The following is a 22405-nucleotide window of genomic DNA, read 5'->3' on the forward strand; positions in this document are numbered from 1 at the left end:
TTTTGGAAGTTTAAACCTCTTCTTGACAGCCTACTGTCTTTTAGTGTAGGATTGCTGATGAAGGTTGCTTTTAAATGTTGGCCCTTCCCTTTTGACAAATGGGACGGAAGTGAATATGCTTTTCATTAGAAAAGGATGATTTCTTCATTTATCTGTACGTTTTAGGTGCAGTCTCATACAACAATTCCATTTGGTGTGTGTGTCAAAAAGATTGCTATCTGCAGTACTTCCTTGAAAGTCTGGGTGGGACCATACAAAACAGTGACAGCAAGCTAGAAAACAGGTGACACATAAAGAATTTTCCACTATTACAAAAGATAATGCTCATGACATCCCACAGCCATGTAATTAAATCTTTTTAACATTCACTGGAACTTGAGCAAGCACCAATTTTTTTGACACAAACTGACCAATATCAATTTATGAAGAGGGCTTGTTGATGGGTGAGGCTTCTTTAAATGTATGATTTATTATACAGTGCATCCTACTTAGTCATAGTACTATTACTACTACTGTTGGGTCAACAAGTTGCAGATAGAAGTTTCAGTGCGAGAAATTTCTGCCAGCTGGAGGTGGTTTTACCTCTTTTTAAAGTTTCTTCACTTTGAAACTTCTTGTATTGTTTCTATGCTTAAAAATGGATGTACAGAGAAGCTAAATCACATTTAGACTTGTGGTGTTGTCACACACCATGAAAACAGGCAAGTATTACAGCACAAAATTTGAGATCTCAAATGTAACTCTTGTAAACATTCAAACAAATTATTTCTGTAATTTTGTAAACTATTTGGTATTTTACTTGTTTTGTAATGCTAATAATTTGCTTGTGTTTCACCAATCAGACTTTTACCCTCACTGTCAGATTTGTGCTTACACTGCCAGCTCTCTCATTTGTTTGCTTGACTTGTTTTCAGTTTTGCCACAAACCTCTTGCATGGGCAGGTTTTTTCTAGGGGTGTGTCTCCACTGGCTAATGAGCTTGGGTTGGAGCTTCAGAGTGCAGCAAGGTAACATAAATTGTTTTTGCCAAACACCCTAAACAGAGACATCTCACTGAAAAAAAACATAATGAAGATATGAGGTCTGTACAATATTAGAAGTAAAGCTACGCTTTGCTTTATAAGTTAGCTTTAACCTAAATCATGTGGTGTTGCTAAGTGGTTTCTATGATATTGCTAAGGGGTTGCTAAATGGATGATATTGTGTTGAAAAGTAGTTGATATGATTTCAGGTGTTTCGCTTCCTGGTTGCTACATGGTGTTTAAGGTGGTTGCTATGGCATCCCATGTAGTTGACTGATCACACGATGATTGCATTTTTCTTTAACTACCAAGGTGTAACAAGCAAGATGCAGTCGCTCTGTCATTATTAAAGCCTTGCATCATCCTATCCCTGCAAGTGTTTTCTGGTTTTTCACTGCCACGCCTGACCAGGCATGACAGTTTGCTATACAGATTTTGAAGAGACATCTATTGCTACTTTTAAAAAAATCATGTCAAACATTTTGGGGGCATTTATTTATCCAGAAGAAGCACGCCCCAGACTCCCCGTGTAAAAGTTTAGCACTACTTTCATAAATTAGTACATAATTTTTTTTTTTTTGTCTTTAATGATGTGCTTGCAGCAGTTTGATGTGATTTCCTGTGTCTCTCAGCCTAACACAGATTAAATGTGGATTTTCTTATACAGCAGCTTTGTTAAAGGAGACACTATTCTGATCAACCACAGTAGTTTGATAACAGGATCTAGTTGACCGTGGTATGCCTTTTGTTTTATTGTGATGTTCTAATAAAGCGAGCCAATAGCTGTACTTCTACAGAACCTAAATTAACGTGTCAGTTCAGCAGTATAATAACGCCAAAACTGGCAAATACATTTCTCTCGTTTATAACTAATGGTATGGACTTTAAAGACAATAAATTCAAATAAGTATCTAGTGATTCTTTCAAAGAGACCATGTTTCACATACTTCACAACACATCAGATTAAGAGCAGTACACTTGACCTGCTATGACTCAGAAACAGTGATATTTTGATCACATGATGCATTTTTCATTAACCATCAAGGCGTGACACAGTTCCTCCTAGTTTTAAACCTGTAGGAACGGTGTTCTCTAGATCAGTCCCAGTGCATGCAGCATTTCTTTTGAGCGTGCTTTACATTTTCACAACTAAGGTGCAGTCGCTCTGTCGCAACAGAGGACACAACTGTGATGAATCATGTTTTATAAAACTATGGCATGGACTTGTTAGAGACAAGCAGTCTCTAACAAATGCATGACTTTTTACTGCTTCTTCTTATTTTGGTTTAAACTGTTCCCCTTAAAACTATTTCAAGATTTACATAGCACCCCAGATAGCAAGATGATGTTGATACATCATTGATTTTTTATCAAAATCATCATTTTGGTTGAAATATTGATATCAGTACTATCTTGGATCAATAATGTATGGTTGAAAGTTGACAGTTACTAACATTGCTAGCAATGACACATAAAAATACATTATATAGCTGATAGAGTATAGCTGACCCTCTGTCTTGGGACAGAGTACAAAAAAGCTCCCTTGTACAGTTACAGCTGCCTTTGAGGTAAGGAGAAAACATTTTAAAGCATTTATTATTTATTATTTTAAAGCATTTTAAAGCATTAATTAAATTACATTTACATTACTGTGGCAAAATGGTTGTGACATAAGAGTTCTGTTAGCCAACTAACAAGCTATGTGTTCAGCTGTGGCAATGCATTACTTATATTTCTCACATAATGTCAAGCTAGCACAACATATAAACTATTGTAGTCTACCTTTTCATTCATTAGCATGGGAGCTAGCTAACGTTATTGTGAAATGCAAGATTTAAATTAGCATGAGGAAAAATTGACTAGCTGGGTAACAATAATATAACAATAATTATAACAATATCCGTTTTCAACAAAGTTGTCAAATATTTGGATGCCCTCACAACGTCAAGCTTTTTTTTTTTAAATACAATAATTACTTTCCTGCCTAAATGGGCTACACTGGACTGCTTAGATGGAACAGGTTGCCAGACAAGTGCTACTGATTTGGAACATGAACTGAGGGCATGAACATTATAATGGGGGAATAGTGAGAAACAACCTTATGCAGGATAAAACACAGCATGCAATTTAGCATGTTATTGTGATTTTTATTATATCACATCCCCTTAGCAGTGGTAGTTTTAATTGTCAAGATTTACATGTTGCACCATAAAAGTCACTTTTCCTAAATAGTAACAAAAGTAGGGAGAGATGTTTTGTGAGAAGCTTTGTTAAAATAGTTTTGTAGCGAAAAGTGGAATTTGAATGAGCTTTTGAGGGTAATGCAGGCTCCCACAATGCATTTGTAATTTATAGTAAACATTATAGCTCACTACACAGGCTACACCTATTGGCCACTCATTTCCGGCACCCTAAGTGAGGAGAAGCAACAAACCTCGAAGCTGTGAATCAATCATTGGCATATCCACTAAGCAACAGACAGTGGAACGAAATTGATCCGATGTAGGCTAGTGATAGTTAAGAGCCACTGAATCTGTTACACACTCTTTGTATGTGATGAAATGCTGTAGGTAGTTACATTTGGACTTCAAGTGTTTAAACACTGCTTCAGCACCGATACTGATCAGGATGTAAGAAGAAAAACGCTTAAAAGTCAAATGTGTTAAAAAAATTTTTTTTTGCCATTTACGATTTACCAGTTATTCTTTCTTTGGATCACTTTTGGTAAGTACTGACCACTATAAAAATAAAACTTACAAAACCTGCCTGATGTCTTGGTGATGCTCTGACCCTACCATCTAGCCATCACAGTTTGGCCCTTGTTTTCTTGATTTTAACTTTAAGTGATTCAACGTAACTAACTTGCTGCCTAACATTTCTCACCCCTTGACAGATGCCACTGTAGATGACAATAATCAATGTTCCCACTTAACCTGCCAGTGTTATGGTTAATTAATGTATGCACAAAGCTTTTTCCTATGCATTGTCATAGTCTTTGACATTTTTAAATGCCTAATCCTCTTGTCAATCTTCACGAAAACAACTTGGGTGCCACTTACCATCAATGACAAACGCTGTCAATTACCCTTGCTGTGATTGTAAAAGTGCATTGTCCTCATAATACTGTAATAACCAACTAATTACTAGACTTGTATGGTTGCAGGGCAGAGCACAAAGGAAACTCTGCAGCAATGCTTTTCAATTTTCTTGTGGTCAGGTGCTACAGATGCCTGTAAATACGGGTGTGTGGGGACTTGACAGTAATTGCATCATTGCTAATCGTTTATGTACACACCCCAAATTCCTGAGGTACAGTACAAAAGTCAAGTCAAGTCAAGTCAGATTTATTTGTATAGCGCTTTTTACAACTGTTGTCGTCACAAAGCAGCTTCACATAATTAGTACTTAATAAAGGACAGAGACAGAGAAGAAAGAAGAAATAACATGAAGGACCCCCCGTGAGCAAGCCAAACGGCAAGGAAAAACTCCCTCAAAGCTGAAGGAAGAAACCTTGGGAGGAACAAAGACTCACAAGGGGGACCCATCCTCCTCTGGTCAGAACTATTTAAACATTAATGATAAAAATTATTAAACCAGATACAACAGAAAGTTAATAGTGGTGATAATAGTGGCAGACAGCCACGAGTCCATCTAGGTAAGCCTACTGCTTACTATCAGACAAGCATGTGTTACGCCCACGAGAGTGAGGATATAAGAGAATTTTTAAAAAGAAAACCCCAGACACACTGACTACTGCTTGCTGTTGCATTACTTTATGAGTGATTTGATATTGAAAGATGAATTGCATTTAGCTCTATACATAACACTTGAATGAGTACAAAAAGTTTAAAGACTAATCCAAATAGTTTTCTTATTGTTATTCTTTCTTAGTATAGCAGAATCACAAACATGATTTTTTCAGTAATTTGAGTTACAAAACTACAACTATAGGTATAAAGTATTAGTATTTAGTACAGACCGTTTCATGAATCACCAGTTAAATGAATAAACAGCTTCTTGATGAATACTACACTGCTTCTACCAGCTTTCATTAGCTAATAGGCTTAGCAGGCTAAGTGACTAAGGCTAAGTTTAGAGAAGTCTACTAAAGTCAGAGAAAATCTTCTTCGAACAATTAAACAGGGTTTCCACACACAGCAATGTCACTAGAGACATTACGCTAAATATTTGCCACTATATTTCATACCTCAGACCAACCTATATTTACAATGTTACCTTTGAGTAGAGTTTAACAGATACAGTATGTATGTTGTATGTTGTCCATGTTCTACTGGTTTTTCTTGTGTTCGTTTTTGTTTGTGTCTTGCTTTTATCTTATGTACAGCACTGTGGTCAATGCACATAGTGTTATGGTTTAATTTACTTTCCTGCAACTGTGCTCTGAAAAGAGAAGAGGGTGTCATCAGGAGGATACAGCCTACATCGAGAAATACAAACATAGATCTACAATTAGAGTTACTATAGTGTCAGAATATCTACTTCTGTATGTGTCAACATCAAAACAGAGGTGCTGCAGGGAGTATCTGTGTGCCACACAGCTCCCGGAGCTTGGGGTTGTGGATCGCTCTGGTCACTGTGTCTGAGGAGTTATGTGTGGTTTCCCCTATCTGTGTGGGGGTCCCTTAAATTCTTCACACATTTATAAAATGTGCTGATTGTACTGGCTGTGCTAAATTGTGTGTGCGTTGCCCTGTAACAGACAGGTTTCCTGTCCAGGGTGTATTCCTGCCTTAAGCCCAGTGTTTCTCGAAGACAGGAAGGTGCTTCCTTTTGGGTGAAGGAGTGAGCTCACCTATTGGTTATTCACAATGTTGGACAGAATTTGCAGGAACCAAGGCTGAAAAAACAGTATGTCAGTGAAAAAGCTTGACATTATGTTTGGTGTAAGCCTGGCATTAGCTAGATACAATGTATTGGCAAAGATTTGTTTTTGTTGTATCATTTGTTACCGTTTCTCAACTTCTGAATTCAAATTTTCCAATGCCAACTTAAATGGTGCAGCAGTTATGCTCTGGCTACCCCTAAAAAGCTAACCCCTTTTCAGGTCCAGTCTGTGTCCAGTATTAGGAATAAAGATAAAAGTAGTTAATCACATTCACACAGAGGTGTCAAGTAACGAAGTACAAAAACTTACATTACAATTTTTCAGACACCTTTTTACTTGTACTCACAGTTTTTGGGGAGATAGAGTAGTGCAAGTTTTCCTTACATTACTTTTCCTTTTATACTTTAAGTAGTTTTAAAAACAGTACTTTTACACTTTTACTTGAGTGCTAAGCCTGTGGTCTTAGTTAGAAAATGTTGCCGAAGCTTTCTGTTAGCAAATTTATGTGGTAATGAGGTTATGAGGATGACCATGTCCACATAAATCAGTTGACAAAGAGCTTTGGCAACAACTCTAATGAAGACTTGATTATTATATATATAATAACTCCGGGAAGCACACACAGCTGTCTCAGCTGTCTATTTAGTTAATTGGGATGTAAATCTTTACTGGTATGCTCAGTGCTAACACGTGTAGCTAACTAACCCACCTGTGTCCAACAAGAGTGAATCTCGTGCTTCTGCATGTTAACTCAAATAAAACAGAGCACACTAGCTAGAATCTTTGGCCGCGACTGGATAATCAGTGAAGCTGGTTTGCTCAGGCATAAAAACATGGTAAGAATTTGTGTATATATTTCCTGGCTTGTAGCTCCTTATCTCAGACGTCAATATACATTCACTAACTTGAACATGTGCTAATTATTGTTTTTTTAAAGTTCATATGTTCAGATATGTGCATGTTTCTTTTTACATGCACACAAAAGCTGATGTACAACTATCTCTCACCCTCTCTCTCTATTTTGCTATACTGACTGTAATCTGTCTTTTATACTCTATAGGTAGTATTAATCATAGGTGTTATGCATATATGGTATTTGCATCTTTTATCTATTCATTGTCTAACTGTATCACATAGCTCAGGTTATTGTGCACCATAAATAAATCCACCTTACTGAGTTTACTGTTTTGCACTTTTTATTATTGTAACCTTGCATGATGCTAGGTCTTAATAACGTTCTTTGGGTGTTAATGTCTGACGTCATTCAGACATTACTTGTATAATTGAATCTTTATTCAATCAGAGTAAATCAGTATTTCTGTTTTCACATTTAACCTTCACTGGTCCTGGTAAACATTGTTGGGCATACAGGAATAAAAAAAAACAAACCCTACAGTTATTGGTGATCCGCATCTGTAGAGATTATGATCAAGGGGGTTGAGTTTATGAGAAGGTTACAACCCACCATGAATTACAGGGGGTTAGATTTGGTTTGACTCTAAAACATCTCTGAACTTAACTATTGTTAAAGGGTCACAGTAAGGTATTGAAGTATTGAATTGAATATGTCTGCAGTGTGGGCTTTTGTCAGTCTTTTGTATAAAGTTCAAGTCTAAGTCTGAATGAGTCACACAATGTGCCTCCTTGCCTTGCCTTGGGTCACACCCTGACACATATTTGTAAGACCCTGAGCACCTACGCTGTCCTTCACAAGAGGACGTAACCTAACCAACAAGAATGCAAAAAACAAACATCTGTAATGTTTGTTTTGTAATGTTCAAGTACAAAAAAAATGAAGTTAAAGTAGTCTGTAGTTAAAGTTGAAGTAGTCTGTTAGATTCTTAAAGATACACCTTTCCATGTTTTTTTTCTTAACATTACACCAGTAAAGCCACACTGAGTTACTGAGTATTAACTAATGAAAAGATGCAACATACTCTTACAGAGCAAATGAGACACATAGGTACTAAGGCTGTACTGGGGGTGGGGACTTTGGCTTCCCGGTCATCTTAAGTAAAGCTATTTCACCCTTTCACCATTTCAGCTAATACCCTAGGCGGGACAAGATAAAAGTGGCATCACCAACAGGATTTTATCAATTATATTATTATTAGGTTATAGCCATTGGTCACAGATCCTTTAGTCCCAAAATGATCTGAGCTGGAGGAGTTGAGAAGGGAGTTTGCAGAGATGCAGCAGATGATGCAGAGATGCAGAGTGGCAGGGAGAGAAGCAGTCACCATTACCCCTTTAACTAAAAGGGTGCTGGAATGCTACTGCGTGGTAGGTCGCTGCTGAGTACCACCGAAACTAATATGCCAAGTTAGTTTGGGTGGTTCTCAGTTTCATGTGTAGGCTGAAACTAAAGCATATATCCTAAAGGGACTCATAGTTGTGAAGGCAGCAGATGGCAGAGGGTGAGAATACTGAATGCAAGTGGGAGACCCATAAGATTGATGCCAAGATCCAGGGTTGCTTTGGTGCATAAGCTACAGAAAGTATTTCCAAGACAAATGGCAGTACTGGAGGAGCATGAGTACTACATGTAAGAGCCATCAAGCAAGATTGTGGCCTAATTTAGGAGTGCACATGCTTTGTTAATGAAGTTTTGTTAAGACTGCAGCAGAAATGTTCATATTTTATATGAAAGATTTTATATGTTTAGAAATCTGAATACTACTTGGATGATTTCTACTAGCATTTGAACAAAGATTTGTTACATTTACAACAGCCTAAAATATCTAATGCATTCAGTTACATTCCATTACTGTTTACACCATTTACTCCATTACTTTACATTCCATTACAGTTTAGAAAATATTGAAACTGCACTTTTTCCATGAACTGTCAACTGTCAACAGCAAGCTAGAACAATGAAGTGATGCTGTGTTTACTGTTGGGGGAAACATGAACAGACAGAAGTTTTGTCCAGATAATAGGATAATGACAAAATACGACAAACGAGAGCTGAGATTAAACACTGAAAGCATCTGAAATATTCAGAACTTTGTTGACTATAAAAAAAAAAAAAAAAAAAAAAGTACCACACACAAAAAACAAACAAACCCCAAAACATTGATTAAACTGATTAGAAGAAGTGAAGTTTTTTCATTTCATTTCATATGTAAACCAGAAATCAAACAAGGTGTCGGTTTGTTTCTTTTTGGAACAAGATCATTGTCTCAAAATCAAATGTACACAGACCATATAGAATATGAAACAACACAAAGCATTGTGTTCCCTCATGGTGTAATCACTCATGAACAGCAGTAAGTAGGTAAAAATTACACAAACAAATTCTATTTGAATAAATCCAAATTTGATTTCATTAATTTGTCTATATAATGAGTCTTTATAAACACCTTTATTAAAAAATGGAAAAAGGGCAGTTTCTGATTTTGATTCGGTTATGGTCAGCAGAAAAAGTAAGATATAAATTGGACAGTTTTTACAGTTTTAAAGACTGATCATAAAATCGCAACATGGCAATAAAAATGGAGTCAAGGATCATATTTGATCAAAATGTTAGATTTCATCTCACTTAAGCATAAAATAAATGTGCAGTGTGCAGAACCAGATGACTGATGGCTTAAAAAAGTTTGCACCCCACTATTTACCACTTCTGGTCCACCCTCTGACCACCCAGACATTTGTCATTCATACAAGATCTAACCAATTTTTTAAGCTTCTTGAACAGATTCATGTTCTGGACTCTTGTCCTTTAACAGGGGATGCCAGAGCTGGCATGGACAACTGCACTAAAGCTGACTTCTGGTAAGCAATTCAGATATCCATCTTCTTCAAAGCAGAGCACATCTGCAAGCTCTAGTGCGTTTCGTTTGCATCCTGATTACATCAGTTTCCACGCCTAAATATTACACATTAGGATTTTAAACCTTATTACTTCAAACATTTAGCTCTCAGATTTTTCTTTTGGATGATCTTTTGATTTTGGTCATGCTGGTCAAGCTAAGCTGGTCAACCAGCTTAAGGTAGCCAGGACTAAAGTAAATGTATTATACTACTGTTTTGTTTTTCCTTTCCTTAACTAAAAAACTCAAACAAACAAACAAAAAGTCATGTTTTAACACATTTTCAGTCTTAAATGTTATAACCCAAAGTTAGATCCCACCATACTGTAGGGAATTTACGAATTCTTTTATAATAAAGAAGTACACAGCTGTCTTTATTCATTCTTTGTTTATATTAGAATATTATTCAGAATACTAAAAATGTCTTTAAAAGAGACACTGGAAATTACAATGGTTGCAACCAGAAAAGGTTATTATATCAAATTTCTGAACAAGATACATCAATAAGAGAACAAATGGAAAAATATATACATATATGCACATATATTAACAGCTGTACCACAAAAAAAAAATGAAAAGAAAAGTAGTGAACAAGTACTTATGCAGACAAAGTGGTTAACAGAGAGTAGATTAGAATAACCATGTGCATAATATGGTCCACTATTACAACAAAAACGGAAACACACACAGCTCGTATTATAAATCCACAGCTAAAACCCCACAAACTTGCAGTGATTTTCAACTAATACGTTTGATATATACAAAACATGCCCAAACTTAATAAAAAAAGTCACTTGTCTTAATTACATCCTATTCCTGACACTGAAAAAGAGAGTGTCATTTAGCATGGGTGGTTTAGAATGTATACAAACAAGTGCAGTGTACTGAGCCAAGATCAACCTAGATTTAAAAAAAGTTTCAATGAGATTTCTCAAGGTACAGTGCGTTTCAAGACACTTGTATGCAAGTCTACAAGTGCAGTGCAACCCTTTTTCTAAAAAATAAATGGTCCTTAATAAAAATATAAAAACATTATATTTGTGTAATTCAGCAAATAAGATTATACATGATTAAAAAGATAATGTTTTTCTGCCTTTGTTTAGAGACAACAGTCAAACACTGCCTTTTGCTGGCAAAGCCTTTAGTTTGCAAACCAAAAAAAAAAAAAAAAAACTTAACCAGGAATTAAAGTCTAAGTCAGTAAAACAAATAAAACAGAAAGAGGTTGCAGACGTTTGTGACAGAATTTACATAGATGAGCCATTTTCCTTCTAAATATTCATTTCACCTGGCCAACTTTGTTCAAACAGTGTGGTTTTCCCCATCATTCTCCGACACTGCCCTCAATTACAAACACAACAAAGACAAGGTCAATGCCAGTGTCCACCATACATGTTAGGGGAACACAGTCACCTTATAAGCAAAACAGGAGAAAAACTGAAATATAATATTGCTACAAAATGAGCAAGAGAAAAATAACATTGGTATGTATAATCCTGAGTTGTAGTGTTTAGAAAACAAAAACAAACTAACTTTTTTTTTCTCCACAGCTATATGTGCAAAACTATGTGGACCAAGAAAAAAGCAGGTTGGTAGATGGTAGAGGCTCAGTGTGATGTCATTTTCTGGTATTTTAGCTTAAAAAACAAAACATAAACAAAAAAAAAAAACAAAAACTGCCTTTTAAATCTACTTTCACCTGAGCTAGGTGTTATTTACTGTAAAGAAAATGTCTTGAATCACATTGAATTTCTGTTCTTGTAGGAAAACCAAGCAGAATGTAAAGAGGACAAAGAACCATTACTAAGTGGATTGTGGATTTCAGGAATTCTAGCAATTTTTTACACAGTCCCTTCGTTTTCACAGGCTCACAATATTTTAACAAACTAATAACTTTAAATAGAAGGATTATTTTTAATATGTGAATGGTCATCGTCAAATGTGAAGATCATTAATAAATGCTGAGTTTTCTCCCTTTATGTTTGTCATCAGTAAGTAAAAAGCATTCTCAACTGGTTGAGTTTGTAATCTGTCTTTCGTTCTTGTATGTTATCAGTGGTTTGCGATTTTGGAAATGCAAATTCAGCTCCTGAATTCATGTTCAGACTTTTTAGCTCCTTGGGTTGTCATGAAATAACAAGGGGACAGGCCACAGCATGAAACTGCTTATCAGTCAAACAAGCCTGTAAAAATAGAGGGACTGTGAAAAAAAAAAATGTGTCTATAATTCCTAAACTGTTAATGCAATATTTTTGTTTACACCACTTGAATTATAGCTTTAATCATGGCAGTCTACACTTCAGTGACATACTGACTGCTTCATTACAAATCTACTGAGGTGATGTACAGAGGCGAAATGACAACAATTGTGTCACTGTCCAAATAATTATATTCATTTAAAAAAATCTGTGCTTGTAGGTGTGATTAATCTGCCAGTCAGGGAGGAGGGAAGAAAGAGAGGGATATAGAGTGTTTAAATAAATGGTGCCAAACTGTAAACACTTAAATGGTTGATGCTGGTGTTCATCTTGTGTACTCAGACAGTAATGGACTCTCAATCAGTGCTGAAGTGTCCAAGACGTTCTGGCTGGGCTCCACTGTGGCGAAAAAACGCACATCTCTGTCTTTATCCATTCTCAGCTCACACAGAGCCTCCTCCAGCTCATCAGAGTATGCACTGCCTGGCTCCTTAAAGTAAGCTGGTAACAGAAAAATCACAAATAAATCAGGAATGCTTAGTATGCTTCTAGGAAGACATTACCTACTAATGTACTATAAAATGACAACATCAAAGTATTTGATCACAGAATGTACAGGACTAAGCAGAAAAAGGATGCCAGTTAATGTATAATAAAAACCATAATAATTTCATACAAATAAGGTAGGCACATAGCTTCAAAACAAACACTTTTCTGATACTGTGTGTGTAAAATGTATGATGTTGAGTAGCATTTCCCAGTGCCAGCAGAGTTATTATATGCTATAAGGACAGAAGTTCATATAAATGATATGATAAAAAAAAAAAAAGTGTGCTCATTTTTAAGATTGAAATGAACTGATTAAACCAATGAAATTATGGGTGCTCAAGCTTGTTAGGAAAAACAAACCTGCAGATACATCAGATCAGTTCTTTTCAGATAAAATGACACAGCCCAGTATCTGTACATACTGGCTGAGTGTGCTGCCCAATTTGCTGTGTGTGTTTGTGTGTGTATATGCAAGTCTTACGTTTTTCCAGCACACTTTGGCGTAATGCCTTGGCAACCCGCACACGTACATTAGGGACAGGGTCAGAGGAGAGGCTGAGTAGACAGGGAAGCAGGTGCTGAGCAAACTGATCCATTGGCATACACTCCCCTTCCACAATTGCCTAGAGACCGTGTGACAGTAACAACCATTTGGGGATTAGACCAAAAAAAAAAAAAAAAAAAAAAAAAAAAAAAAAAAAAAAAAAAAAAAAAAAAAACTGTACTTGGATAACATTAGTCATAGTGACAATTCCAACACCATATTATTTCTTCTCTTATTTAGTCTGAACATAAAGACAAGGAAGGACCATACTTTAAACATACTTCACACAATTCTTCATGATTTCATAATGTGTAAAGATGTAAATAATCACATGTCAATTTGACATTTACAGGTTTTAGTTAAACTTAGTTAAAGGATAAACTATACTTCAAATGAGGAAATGTACTTTAATAACTGTATTTTGCACACCAATACCCACAACAAATACAAATCACTGGCAAAGAGAAAACATACACATACACATGAAATTAATAAATCCTTATCTTAACTCACCTGACATATGAAGGCAAATGCCTGTCGTCCTACCCATTTTGGACAGTGGCAGAATCTCACTACAAGTTCATTAATGAAGTTCAGACTGAGGTCATGAGCCCCACAGGAGTACAGCTTCAGCAGGATCTCCACTACCTGGACATACATATGCACACCTTGTTGACATGGTTGTGTGTCACAACCCTGACCTTCATGCAACCCACCCAGGAACGCACCCCATGTCCCAAAAAAAAACAAAAAAAACAAAACAAAAACAAAAAACACCCTTTCTCTGTAACATGATTAAACTGTCACACCAGATTAGGGCATCTGGCAAATCTCAAAATCATTCAAACACAAACTGGGATGATGTTACCTCTCTTATCTCACTACTTATCATATACTGATAATCATACCATATCTGACACTCTAGACTTGTCTACTCAGACCTTGCCAACTCTAGCTAAGGTCTATCAGATGAATGAAAAATGAAGATTTTAAAACTGATATTTCTTTTAGTTACACATTTTCCAAGTTTTCCAAAACAGGTTGTAAATTTGACCTTCAATACAGAATTGAACAGCTTACTAGGTGACTGCACTGAACTAAGTTTAGATAAAGATATTACAGGGCTATATAACTTTAATATTTTACTTTGAAGTGTTTTTTATTACCTTAATATAATCTTTTTGCAGTTTTCAAAGCTTCACTGTGTGTTTAAATCCATGAATATAAAATATTTTTTAAAAGCCTTTTTGACCGTTACACTTCTCAGGAATAAGATCAGCTGCTTTATATTAAGAAAAAAGGTGTGTTCTTTCATGGTTTAATAGGTTTGTGAAGATTAGTTATTTGCATACCAAACTCGGGTTCAAAAACAGTAAAAAGGAAAAAACTGCTAATGACACTTATACTGTTCAACAAGTGTCTTTGTTGGTTAGGATTCTTAAGGAAATGGTAAGCCTGTGCTGAAAGAAATTCAAAGTAATTCCAAACAGAGAGATCACTCACTAATTTGTAGGAAATCCACCGGACTTCTGAGACTTTATCAGAACAAAGGTTGAGCGCTATTTGTCTGAGGTAGTCGTACACATCACTGTGGCTGTACAGTTCAATAATTAGGATCAACTGCCTATAAAAAAGACAAGCATACATACATAAATACATATTTACATTACTAGACAAAACAAAAGTAAGATTAAGAAAAATACGAACAAGTTTGAAATCATTGAATAAATGAGTGACTAATTTGATGCATACTCAGCCAACTCATAACGGAACCTCCAGTTTCGACTATTGTCAGTCACCATAAACTCCTGTAGCTGATACAGATATTCCCTGCGCTTTTCTTCATGGAGAAGCTGGTAAAGAGTAAAGTCAGGAAGTTTATGTTTGACTACATTAAAAGATGGAATTACATAAAAATAAATAAATAAACCATAATAAATAAAACACAGAATTCATGTTGTGGTTACCCATTTGCTCATTCAATCGAAGATTCAAAGATTATGAGAGTTTTTACCATTTCTGTGGTTCTGCATGTATAATTAGCTATTTGTTCATGGCTTTGATTTATATTGTGATCCATTTTAAAAAGGATCAAATCTGCTTAACATCACGCATTAATATGTACTGGTACATCATAAACGTTCCACTATTCAGCTAAATCCATGTAGAGGAAAGCGAAATGGAGAAAAAACAATCAATCGGAGCATTCAAAAACATTTCAGTAAACAAGAAGTAGAAGTGATGCTGGAGGAAACTGCAAGCATGTAAAATCCTTCTTGGAAAATATGGTAACTGTGGCATGATGTCTTGATGCATGATGATTACTGTTCATATGTAAACAAATAATACTTTAAGAACAATCTCCATTTTTAATCTTGTTAACTTAAACATTAATTCTAGTAATTTAACTGATTATTTTATAGGCCCATTTTTTGACCTCTTACAATCTAAAATATAATGACGGTAGTCAAGACAGTCAGTAAATACATGCAGAGCTAGAGGAGATAAAACTTCTTTACCTTGAGGAAATCATAGAGGTGCTTGAGAACTCCAATTCGCACCTCGTCCAGGTCTTTGAGGAAACCATTAAAGATGGGCACCAGATCAGCTGCTGTCAGCTGATCCCCCAGAATCACTGCCAGCTCATGGATAGAGAATGCCAGTGTTCGGCGCACTTTCCACTGTTAAAAAAATATATTAGTCTGTCAGAGTAATAACACATACTTAACCTGGTATTGTACATTTTTATTTCTGCTGGTATGATTATCTGTATCAAAAAAAAAAAAAAAAATTTAAATTCTGAACAAAAAGCACAGACAGAACACAATTCAAAAGGCAGAGACTATTATATATCAGGCACAAAATGGCACGAGATTATTATTGAGTTTTTTTCTTTCCCCAAATCATCATCTTTTCTTCTTTACTTCTTTTATTCTTAGAAAAACATAGCATAACTCGCACCTGTACATCAGTAGCAAGGGTTTCATAGGTGTCCTTGAGGCAGTGCCAGTTCTGTCTGCCTAGTGTTAGGGCAACACCTGGCAAGCTGAATGCGCAATGCTTCGCTATTTCAGTATCCACTGTCTGAGCTCGTGCTGGATCTGTCATGGACAAGTACTGATCCAACAACTGCTGAGGAATCACATTCTGTAGGAATGAAGAAAATAAAGAAGAAGAAAAAAAGACATTGATGAACACAATAGTATAAGATATCGCACAAAAAATTAAAAATCATTTAATTAAAATTAAAGTAACCTAAATTGCACAATAACACACTATAGTATCACATCTTTCCAACTGTTACTAGACCCAGCTATGGAAACAAGCTTTCACACAAACTTAAGAAGAGGCTGGTCACAAGCAAGCTAGGTTAGATTCCTAAATTGAGTTTAATAAGACAATTCTTAAAGGTTTAAGAGAGTATGACACTGAACACTAACTGTCTAGCAGTTAATATGCTTTCATAAGTTAAAGTGATGATCTTTAATATGAAAATGCTTCTGGGCTCTGTTTGGAAAAGACACAAAAATATGCAGAGCTGGGGGTACCCCAGGACTAGGGCTGGAAACCACTGCAGAAGAGCAAGACTCAGATTAAAAGAGTGCAGTAAAATAACTTGATCAAAACTATTAAAAAGTAATATGTTAACTAGTGGGCCAATCTTTGCTTTTTTGTTTACCTACCCTAGAGTACATTATCAACGCTGCCCAAAATTGTTTACCTTCATCATTGGTTAATCTAGTGCGAACATGGTGTGCTCAAAAGCTTACCTGACACAGCAACAGAAGTCAAGTGTCATAGCTAAAGATCAACATTTAATTTACTATATCCTTTAGACCAGTGCAGATACACAGATTAGAAGTGAGATTCACCTGGACTTTAGATTTGTCCTCTTCACAACTGAAGTTTATGTCCATGCCCTTCACTTCTCCAATGTTCTCTAGAAGACCAGACTTCTTTGCACAAATACAAAAAAATAATCACAGCTTTTAAATTAGGGCTGGGTACTTTACAAATATCATGATTATTACCATGATAAATCACATCACAAGGTTTTTCTGTGCATGTTGTGGATATAGTACGCACTCCTACCGCATTGACCAACTACAAGTTTCATTAGAAAGAGAGCATTATGTGTGAAATGCTGAGTACAAATGATCTGTATTCATGTGCCATTACTGGTCCTTTGTTCATTTTAACATTTGATCAGGTGTCAGATCTGTATTGCGAAAATATCTTGAAATATCATATTGAAATAACATATAGAACACATAAAGCAGATATTTGTTAAGTGTCAGTGAAGCATTATAATGTACACATCTTTAATATTACGCTGCAACAGAAATGGTATTTTTATTTGGTTAAAATAATACATAACAGTAGTCTTCTGCTTACCACACAGGTTATTCCAGGCGAATCCACAAGTACTAATGAGGTAGAGTTTAGGAGGTGTGCAGCCATTTCTGCTTGCTTATTGGTGGATCTGGGATTTTCAGCAGTTTCACTTTCTAAGACCTTTTCTGAGACCTCTTGATCCACATCATCTGTGTGACTCTCTAACTCCACAGCCTTCAGTGCTGCTGACAAAACCTGCACTTGGGCTAAGAAACACACACAAAAATAATATATGATTTATCATTCAAATAATTAGGAAAACAGAGTAACAAATTAAATCACAAGACCAAAACAGCCTAGAGAGTAAAATAAATTCTAGTGCTTGCACTTGAGGAGTTGGGAAGTATGGGTTCTAATATATGGTAGACTTCCCCATAAGATGACTAATTTTAATAACATATACAGTTCTATTTTTATTTTGGTAAGCAAGAATGCATATGAACATAGATATAGATATATTTTCAACAAACATTTCATCATCTAAAATAAGCTATATTTTGGTCTAAATGTATGTTAATCTATTCAGAAACTGCCCACTGCTTCCATCAACAGCAGAGAGTGAAGCTAAACTTAAAGCCTTAGAATTATTATTTTGTACACTTTTAGAGTGGGAAGTAAGAAGCACTGTGCAAAAGATTCAGATAACGTTTAACAAGGTTTCAGATCTAATTACCCTGTTAAGGTAAAAAATAAAAAAAGAGCATACATAAATATACAACCCAACTTAAGACTCAAAAGAGATACATTTCTCTATATTCAAGACACCTTGTACATCAGGGTCATCCAGATGAGGCTGGAGGCATTCTAGTACTTTCTGAATCTGGGAGCTTGTTGCTGGACCCTTACAGTCCAAATCCGGAATAACTTCTTCCTTCATTTCCTGTCCTTGCTCCTCTTCTTTCCCCTTTCCATGTAGTAGTTCCAGGTCCTGGCTGATATCAGGCAGTAGTGGTCTCCAGTAATGGAAAGAGTTATAGATGTTGTCCGTTTGCTGGTTCAGGGTAGAGTTCAAGCTCACAGGCTGACCCAGGTCACCATCCTTTGACTCAGACTTGACAAAAGATCGAACTGGAGAACTGTGGTTATCTTCTAGTGCTGGAGATGGAGACATGGCTGTGTCTGAGCTTTGGGGTGAAGAGGCAGAACAACCAGGAACGCTGCAAGTTGAAGCGTCTTTGAAGCCACTTTGTTGCTCATTGCTGCAAATGAAATAAATCAGAATCAGATTATTTTATTCACAAAATACAACAGGTGCAAATATATCAAGTGTGTGTATGTGCACCCAAAACAGCTGTGGCCTTTCTCGTGCTTTGTTCATTTTATCAACTATGTGTGTGTTGTATTTTGGACTTTCCCTGCTGGCAGGACGGTTCTGCCGTTTGACCTATAACCAAGTGACTGCACTTCACACTGGAGGGGTTTGAACAGGCCATGAGCCAAGAAAGTTTAGATCACTGTGGAGGAGTTTAAATAGGCTGCAGGCCAATGGTTTTTTCATGTCAAGTCAAGTCAGATTTATTTGTATAGCGCTTTTTACAACTGTTGTCGTCGTCACAAAGCAGCTTTACATAATTAGTAATTAATAAAAGACAGAGACAAAAAGAAGAAATAACGTAAGACATGAAGGATCAAAGACGCCCAGTGAGCAAGCCAACTGTGAATGTGTTTGTGTTTTAAGCTGTCTTTTTTGCCTAATAAGTTGATTGCCACATCAATAATCCTTCCATTATTGCAGTGACATAATGTTTTTAACATATTATTAATATCTTCACAGAGTTTTCTGATATCCTTGCAGTAGAATACCTGTCTGTGGCCGGTTTTGGGATTTCATGCAGTGTTCCATCCTCATGGAAGTGGACTCCGGTGCTGGATGGATTAGCAAATGTAGAGATGAAACGACCAAGAGACTGAAATGCAGCCTGGCGGACCTGAGAAGAGAAGGCATAAAAGAGAGAATAAAAATAAACAGTAAAAAGATCTCATTAAGGGTGGACTATTGCTTTTATTGAAAATTATTAACCAACCAACAGCATGTTTTATTACAATAAGCATAATTAATCCTGTTTAATTGGGTTTTGGATTCTATATAGTACTTAACAATAGTGGAACCCCTTTTTGCTGCTATATAAATCCATTTTTAAAACGTCTACAAAAGGGTATTCATCAATCCAAAGAACCTTTCACACATTTAAATGTTTTTGACCACACTTTTTCTAAAGATACATTGAAGAACCATTTACTTCTTTTAAAGAGTTAAGAATTTTTCATTTTAAAAAAAGTGAACAATTGATTTTATCAATTGCTTGTGCCATAGTTGTGTATTCCAATGCCAGTAAATGGACTATCAAGCATGTGTACATTTCTTTGTGCTTACCCAGCGGGACTGATCGCTGATGAGGTTGATGAAAAGGGGTGACAGTTTAGTGCGGCGTACCTCTGGGGATGTACAGTTTGAAACAATCATAAAGCACTCTGCACAGGCCTTACGAATTCCCCACAGGCTGTCTGAACACAGGTCAAAAAACTTTGGCATCTAGGATCAGAACCAAAAAGTAGAGGGAGATTTGGATGAATTCTTGTACATAATTAATTACGCAACTTTACCGTAAATATACCAGTATTCAGACACCTAATGTACCAATTTGCCAACTTACAGTTACATCAAAGCAAAAATCTTTACTTACCAGCAGTTTCTCTGTGGCTTCTTGACCAACAATGGAACAGAACTCACCAAAATTGGCTGCACAAACCTAATTTTAAAAAAGGATTAAAAAAAGAAATGAAAAATTACAAGGGTCATTATGAAACCAGTCTTTGTACAAAAATGTACCTTTGTTAAAGTATCCATGTGAATACCCCCCAAAAAAGGCTCCAAAGAATCAAACCCAATAGTTCAGACAGCAACACAATGGTCAATGGGTTTGAATTCTTAAAAACTACCCATTAACAAATGTGAATATTACAAAAGATGGACAATGTGTCACAGACTGCATGTTTTGTGTGCAAGCTAACATATATAATAAAATGTTAACATATTACCTTGCGAACCTGAAAGAGCCTGGAATCACTGCAGAGTTCACAGAACCGTAGTAAAAGCAGGTGCTCCACTGTGTCTTTACTCAGCATGGTTACCAACTTGCACATAATCTGTTATTGAAAATACTTACACAGTCAGCTTATGCATTAAGGCCATTCCCAAACAGCTAACAATCTGCAATTTAATGAATAAATTAATTACAAAATAAATAAAATTATTAATTAAAGTACCTATGATTTAACCAGAAACATGTAACCGATAAACAAACTCTTTTGCAGGAGTGTCATTTTTTAAAACATCTGTAAAATGAGTCAACGACAGCAGTTACTTAAGACTGAAATCTTTTTGAAGGAAATGCCAAGGCTCCGGATTGAGCTATATACCCATAGGCTTGCTTTTCTAGTTCTATTCATACTAATTCATACAAGGAATGTTACACACCATGTCACCAAACAGCACAGTGAGTACTTGTAGCCCTAATTAGTGGAAACACCTTGATTTAACATGTCCCTTTGGTCACATTATTTTCAGGGGTACCATCATTTTTGTCCAGGCCTGTTTAATGAGTTTACTTTTAAAAATAATTCTGATGAAGCATGGTTTAAAAGCAATGTCGGATTTCCATTGCTCATTTTCATAGAATTTTTATTTATTACTTTTGTCAGATTCAAGTTATTTCTGTGACCATTGTGGGTGTTTCTTTCATTAATCATATATATACCCCTTGGTTAATGAAAGAAAAGCCCACAATGGTCACAGAAATAACTTGAATTTGTTTTATTGGGGTAGAGGGGTATACTTTTTGTTTAGTGCATGTGATTTTTGTCTTTTTAATGAGTTTAATAGACACACACACACACACACACACACAGTACCTGAAATACTATAGCAACCACCTACCAACACTCAAGAGACCATCAGGAACACCGTAAACCAAATATATAAATAAAATAAATAGTTTGAACCTAGTTACTCAAGTAACAGATCGCGGTCTCACAATTGTCTTTTGCTTCCTTTTTTGCTCGTCCGAGCTGAGATCCATGATGACAATGGTCAAAAGCAGATCAGTACCAAGAGCCCTTCGAGCTTTAAGTATAAACACAGTGTCTAAACACACTAAGCGCCAAGAGGTATCTTTGAATTCTAGTCTATTCAAACTAGCTAAGAGTATTTTCTGAGTAAACAATGAAGCACTTTTGTAAGTCGCTCTAGATAAGTTTCATGATTTGCCACAATTCTGATGAGAACACTGGTACACTGGTATTTTTGTCACTGCTGGTAGATACACCCGACCATACACTTCAACGCATCCACCCACGCCCAAATGCAATCACTGCATTCTTAGTAAATTCTGCACAAAAGAGAATAGTAAAACAAAATCAGAGTAGATAGGGACTGTAAAGAGAGTATTCACTGCTGTTAGTGTGAAACACTAATTTCCTTGGGATGAAAAGGAACATCCCATTTACTTGGGATAAGGTCTTGTCTGGTCATCCAACCTATTTACTTTGCTTTTTGTTGTTCTGCAAGGTATTTATGATCTAACATCCCCCCCCCAAAAAAAGTGCATTAAGATTACATATTGTTAATCAGAACAAAATCTAATGTATCTCTGTCTTTTTTCCTATTACTTTAAATAAAATAAGTCTCCTGTTGAAAACATCTGACAACAACATGAGAAATAAATGATATCCAAGGAATACATGTATTCTATGTAAAACTAGCTGTAGAACCTAAAAACACGTTAAGTATTGTATGTTTGAATATGTAGCGACTGACTACCATTCTGAGGCCTTTTAAATGGCTTTGTGTTGTATTCAGTTATACAACATGTAGTCCTTAACACTGACCAAAATAAGCACTGCATATGCAATTCATGTTAAAATGCTAAATGCAATCTCTTACCGCAACAGCCTCAATCTTAAAGTCGTCATCGCTACTTAGTTCAGTGAGCTCCAGAAGCGCAGGGCAGACTTTGCCTTCCATGTCAGTTTTACATATG

General features: G+C 36.0%; 1 protein-coding gene across 3 annotated transcripts in view; it reads right to left on the reverse strand.

Annotated features, from left to right (window-relative positions):
• Window positions 1-10096: 10096 nt before the first annotated feature.
• The window catches only part of ppp4r1l (protein phosphatase 4, regulatory subunit 1-like), a 19944-nt gene continuing 7635 nt past the window's right edge, over window positions 10097-22405 (reverse strand). For 2 of the 3 annotated variants that reach the window (XM_072683936.1, XM_072683938.1), the window contains 15 exons: window positions 22309-22405; window positions 20406-20513; window positions 20051-20116; window positions 19741-19899; window positions 19170-19294; window positions 18132-18565; window positions 17367-17572; window positions 16844-16927; window positions 15933-16118; window positions 15491-15652; window positions 14724-14824; window positions 14475-14595; window positions 13485-13619; window positions 12909-13050; window positions 10097-12379 (listed from right to left, as the gene is read on the reverse strand). The exon at window positions 22309-22405 is cut by the window's right edge and continues 50 nt beyond it. In XM_072683936.1, coding sequence (XP_072540037.1) covers window positions 12204-12379; window positions 12909-13050; window positions 13485-13619; window positions 14475-14595; window positions 14724-14824; window positions 15491-15652; window positions 15933-16118; window positions 16844-16927; window positions 17367-17572; window positions 18132-18565; window positions 19170-19294; window positions 19741-19899; window positions 20051-20116; window positions 20406-20513; window positions 22309-22405 — 2302 coding nt within the window. In that variant the 3' untranslated portion in view covers window positions 10097-12203. The remainder of the gene's footprint in view (window positions 12380-12908; window positions 13051-13484; window positions 13620-14474; window positions 14596-14723; window positions 14825-15490; window positions 15653-15932; window positions 16119-16843; window positions 16928-17366; window positions 17573-18131; window positions 18566-19169; window positions 19295-19740; window positions 19900-20050; window positions 20117-20405; window positions 20514-22308) is intronic. The other variant, XM_072683937.1, reaches the window with a different exon arrangement.

Source organism: Salminus brasiliensis, chromosome 7 (genome assembly GCF_030463535.1).
Source record: "Salminus brasiliensis chromosome 7, fSalBra1.hap2, whole genome shotgun sequence".
Lineage (NCBI taxonomy): Eukaryota > Metazoa > Chordata > Actinopteri > Characiformes > Bryconidae > Salminus > Salminus brasiliensis.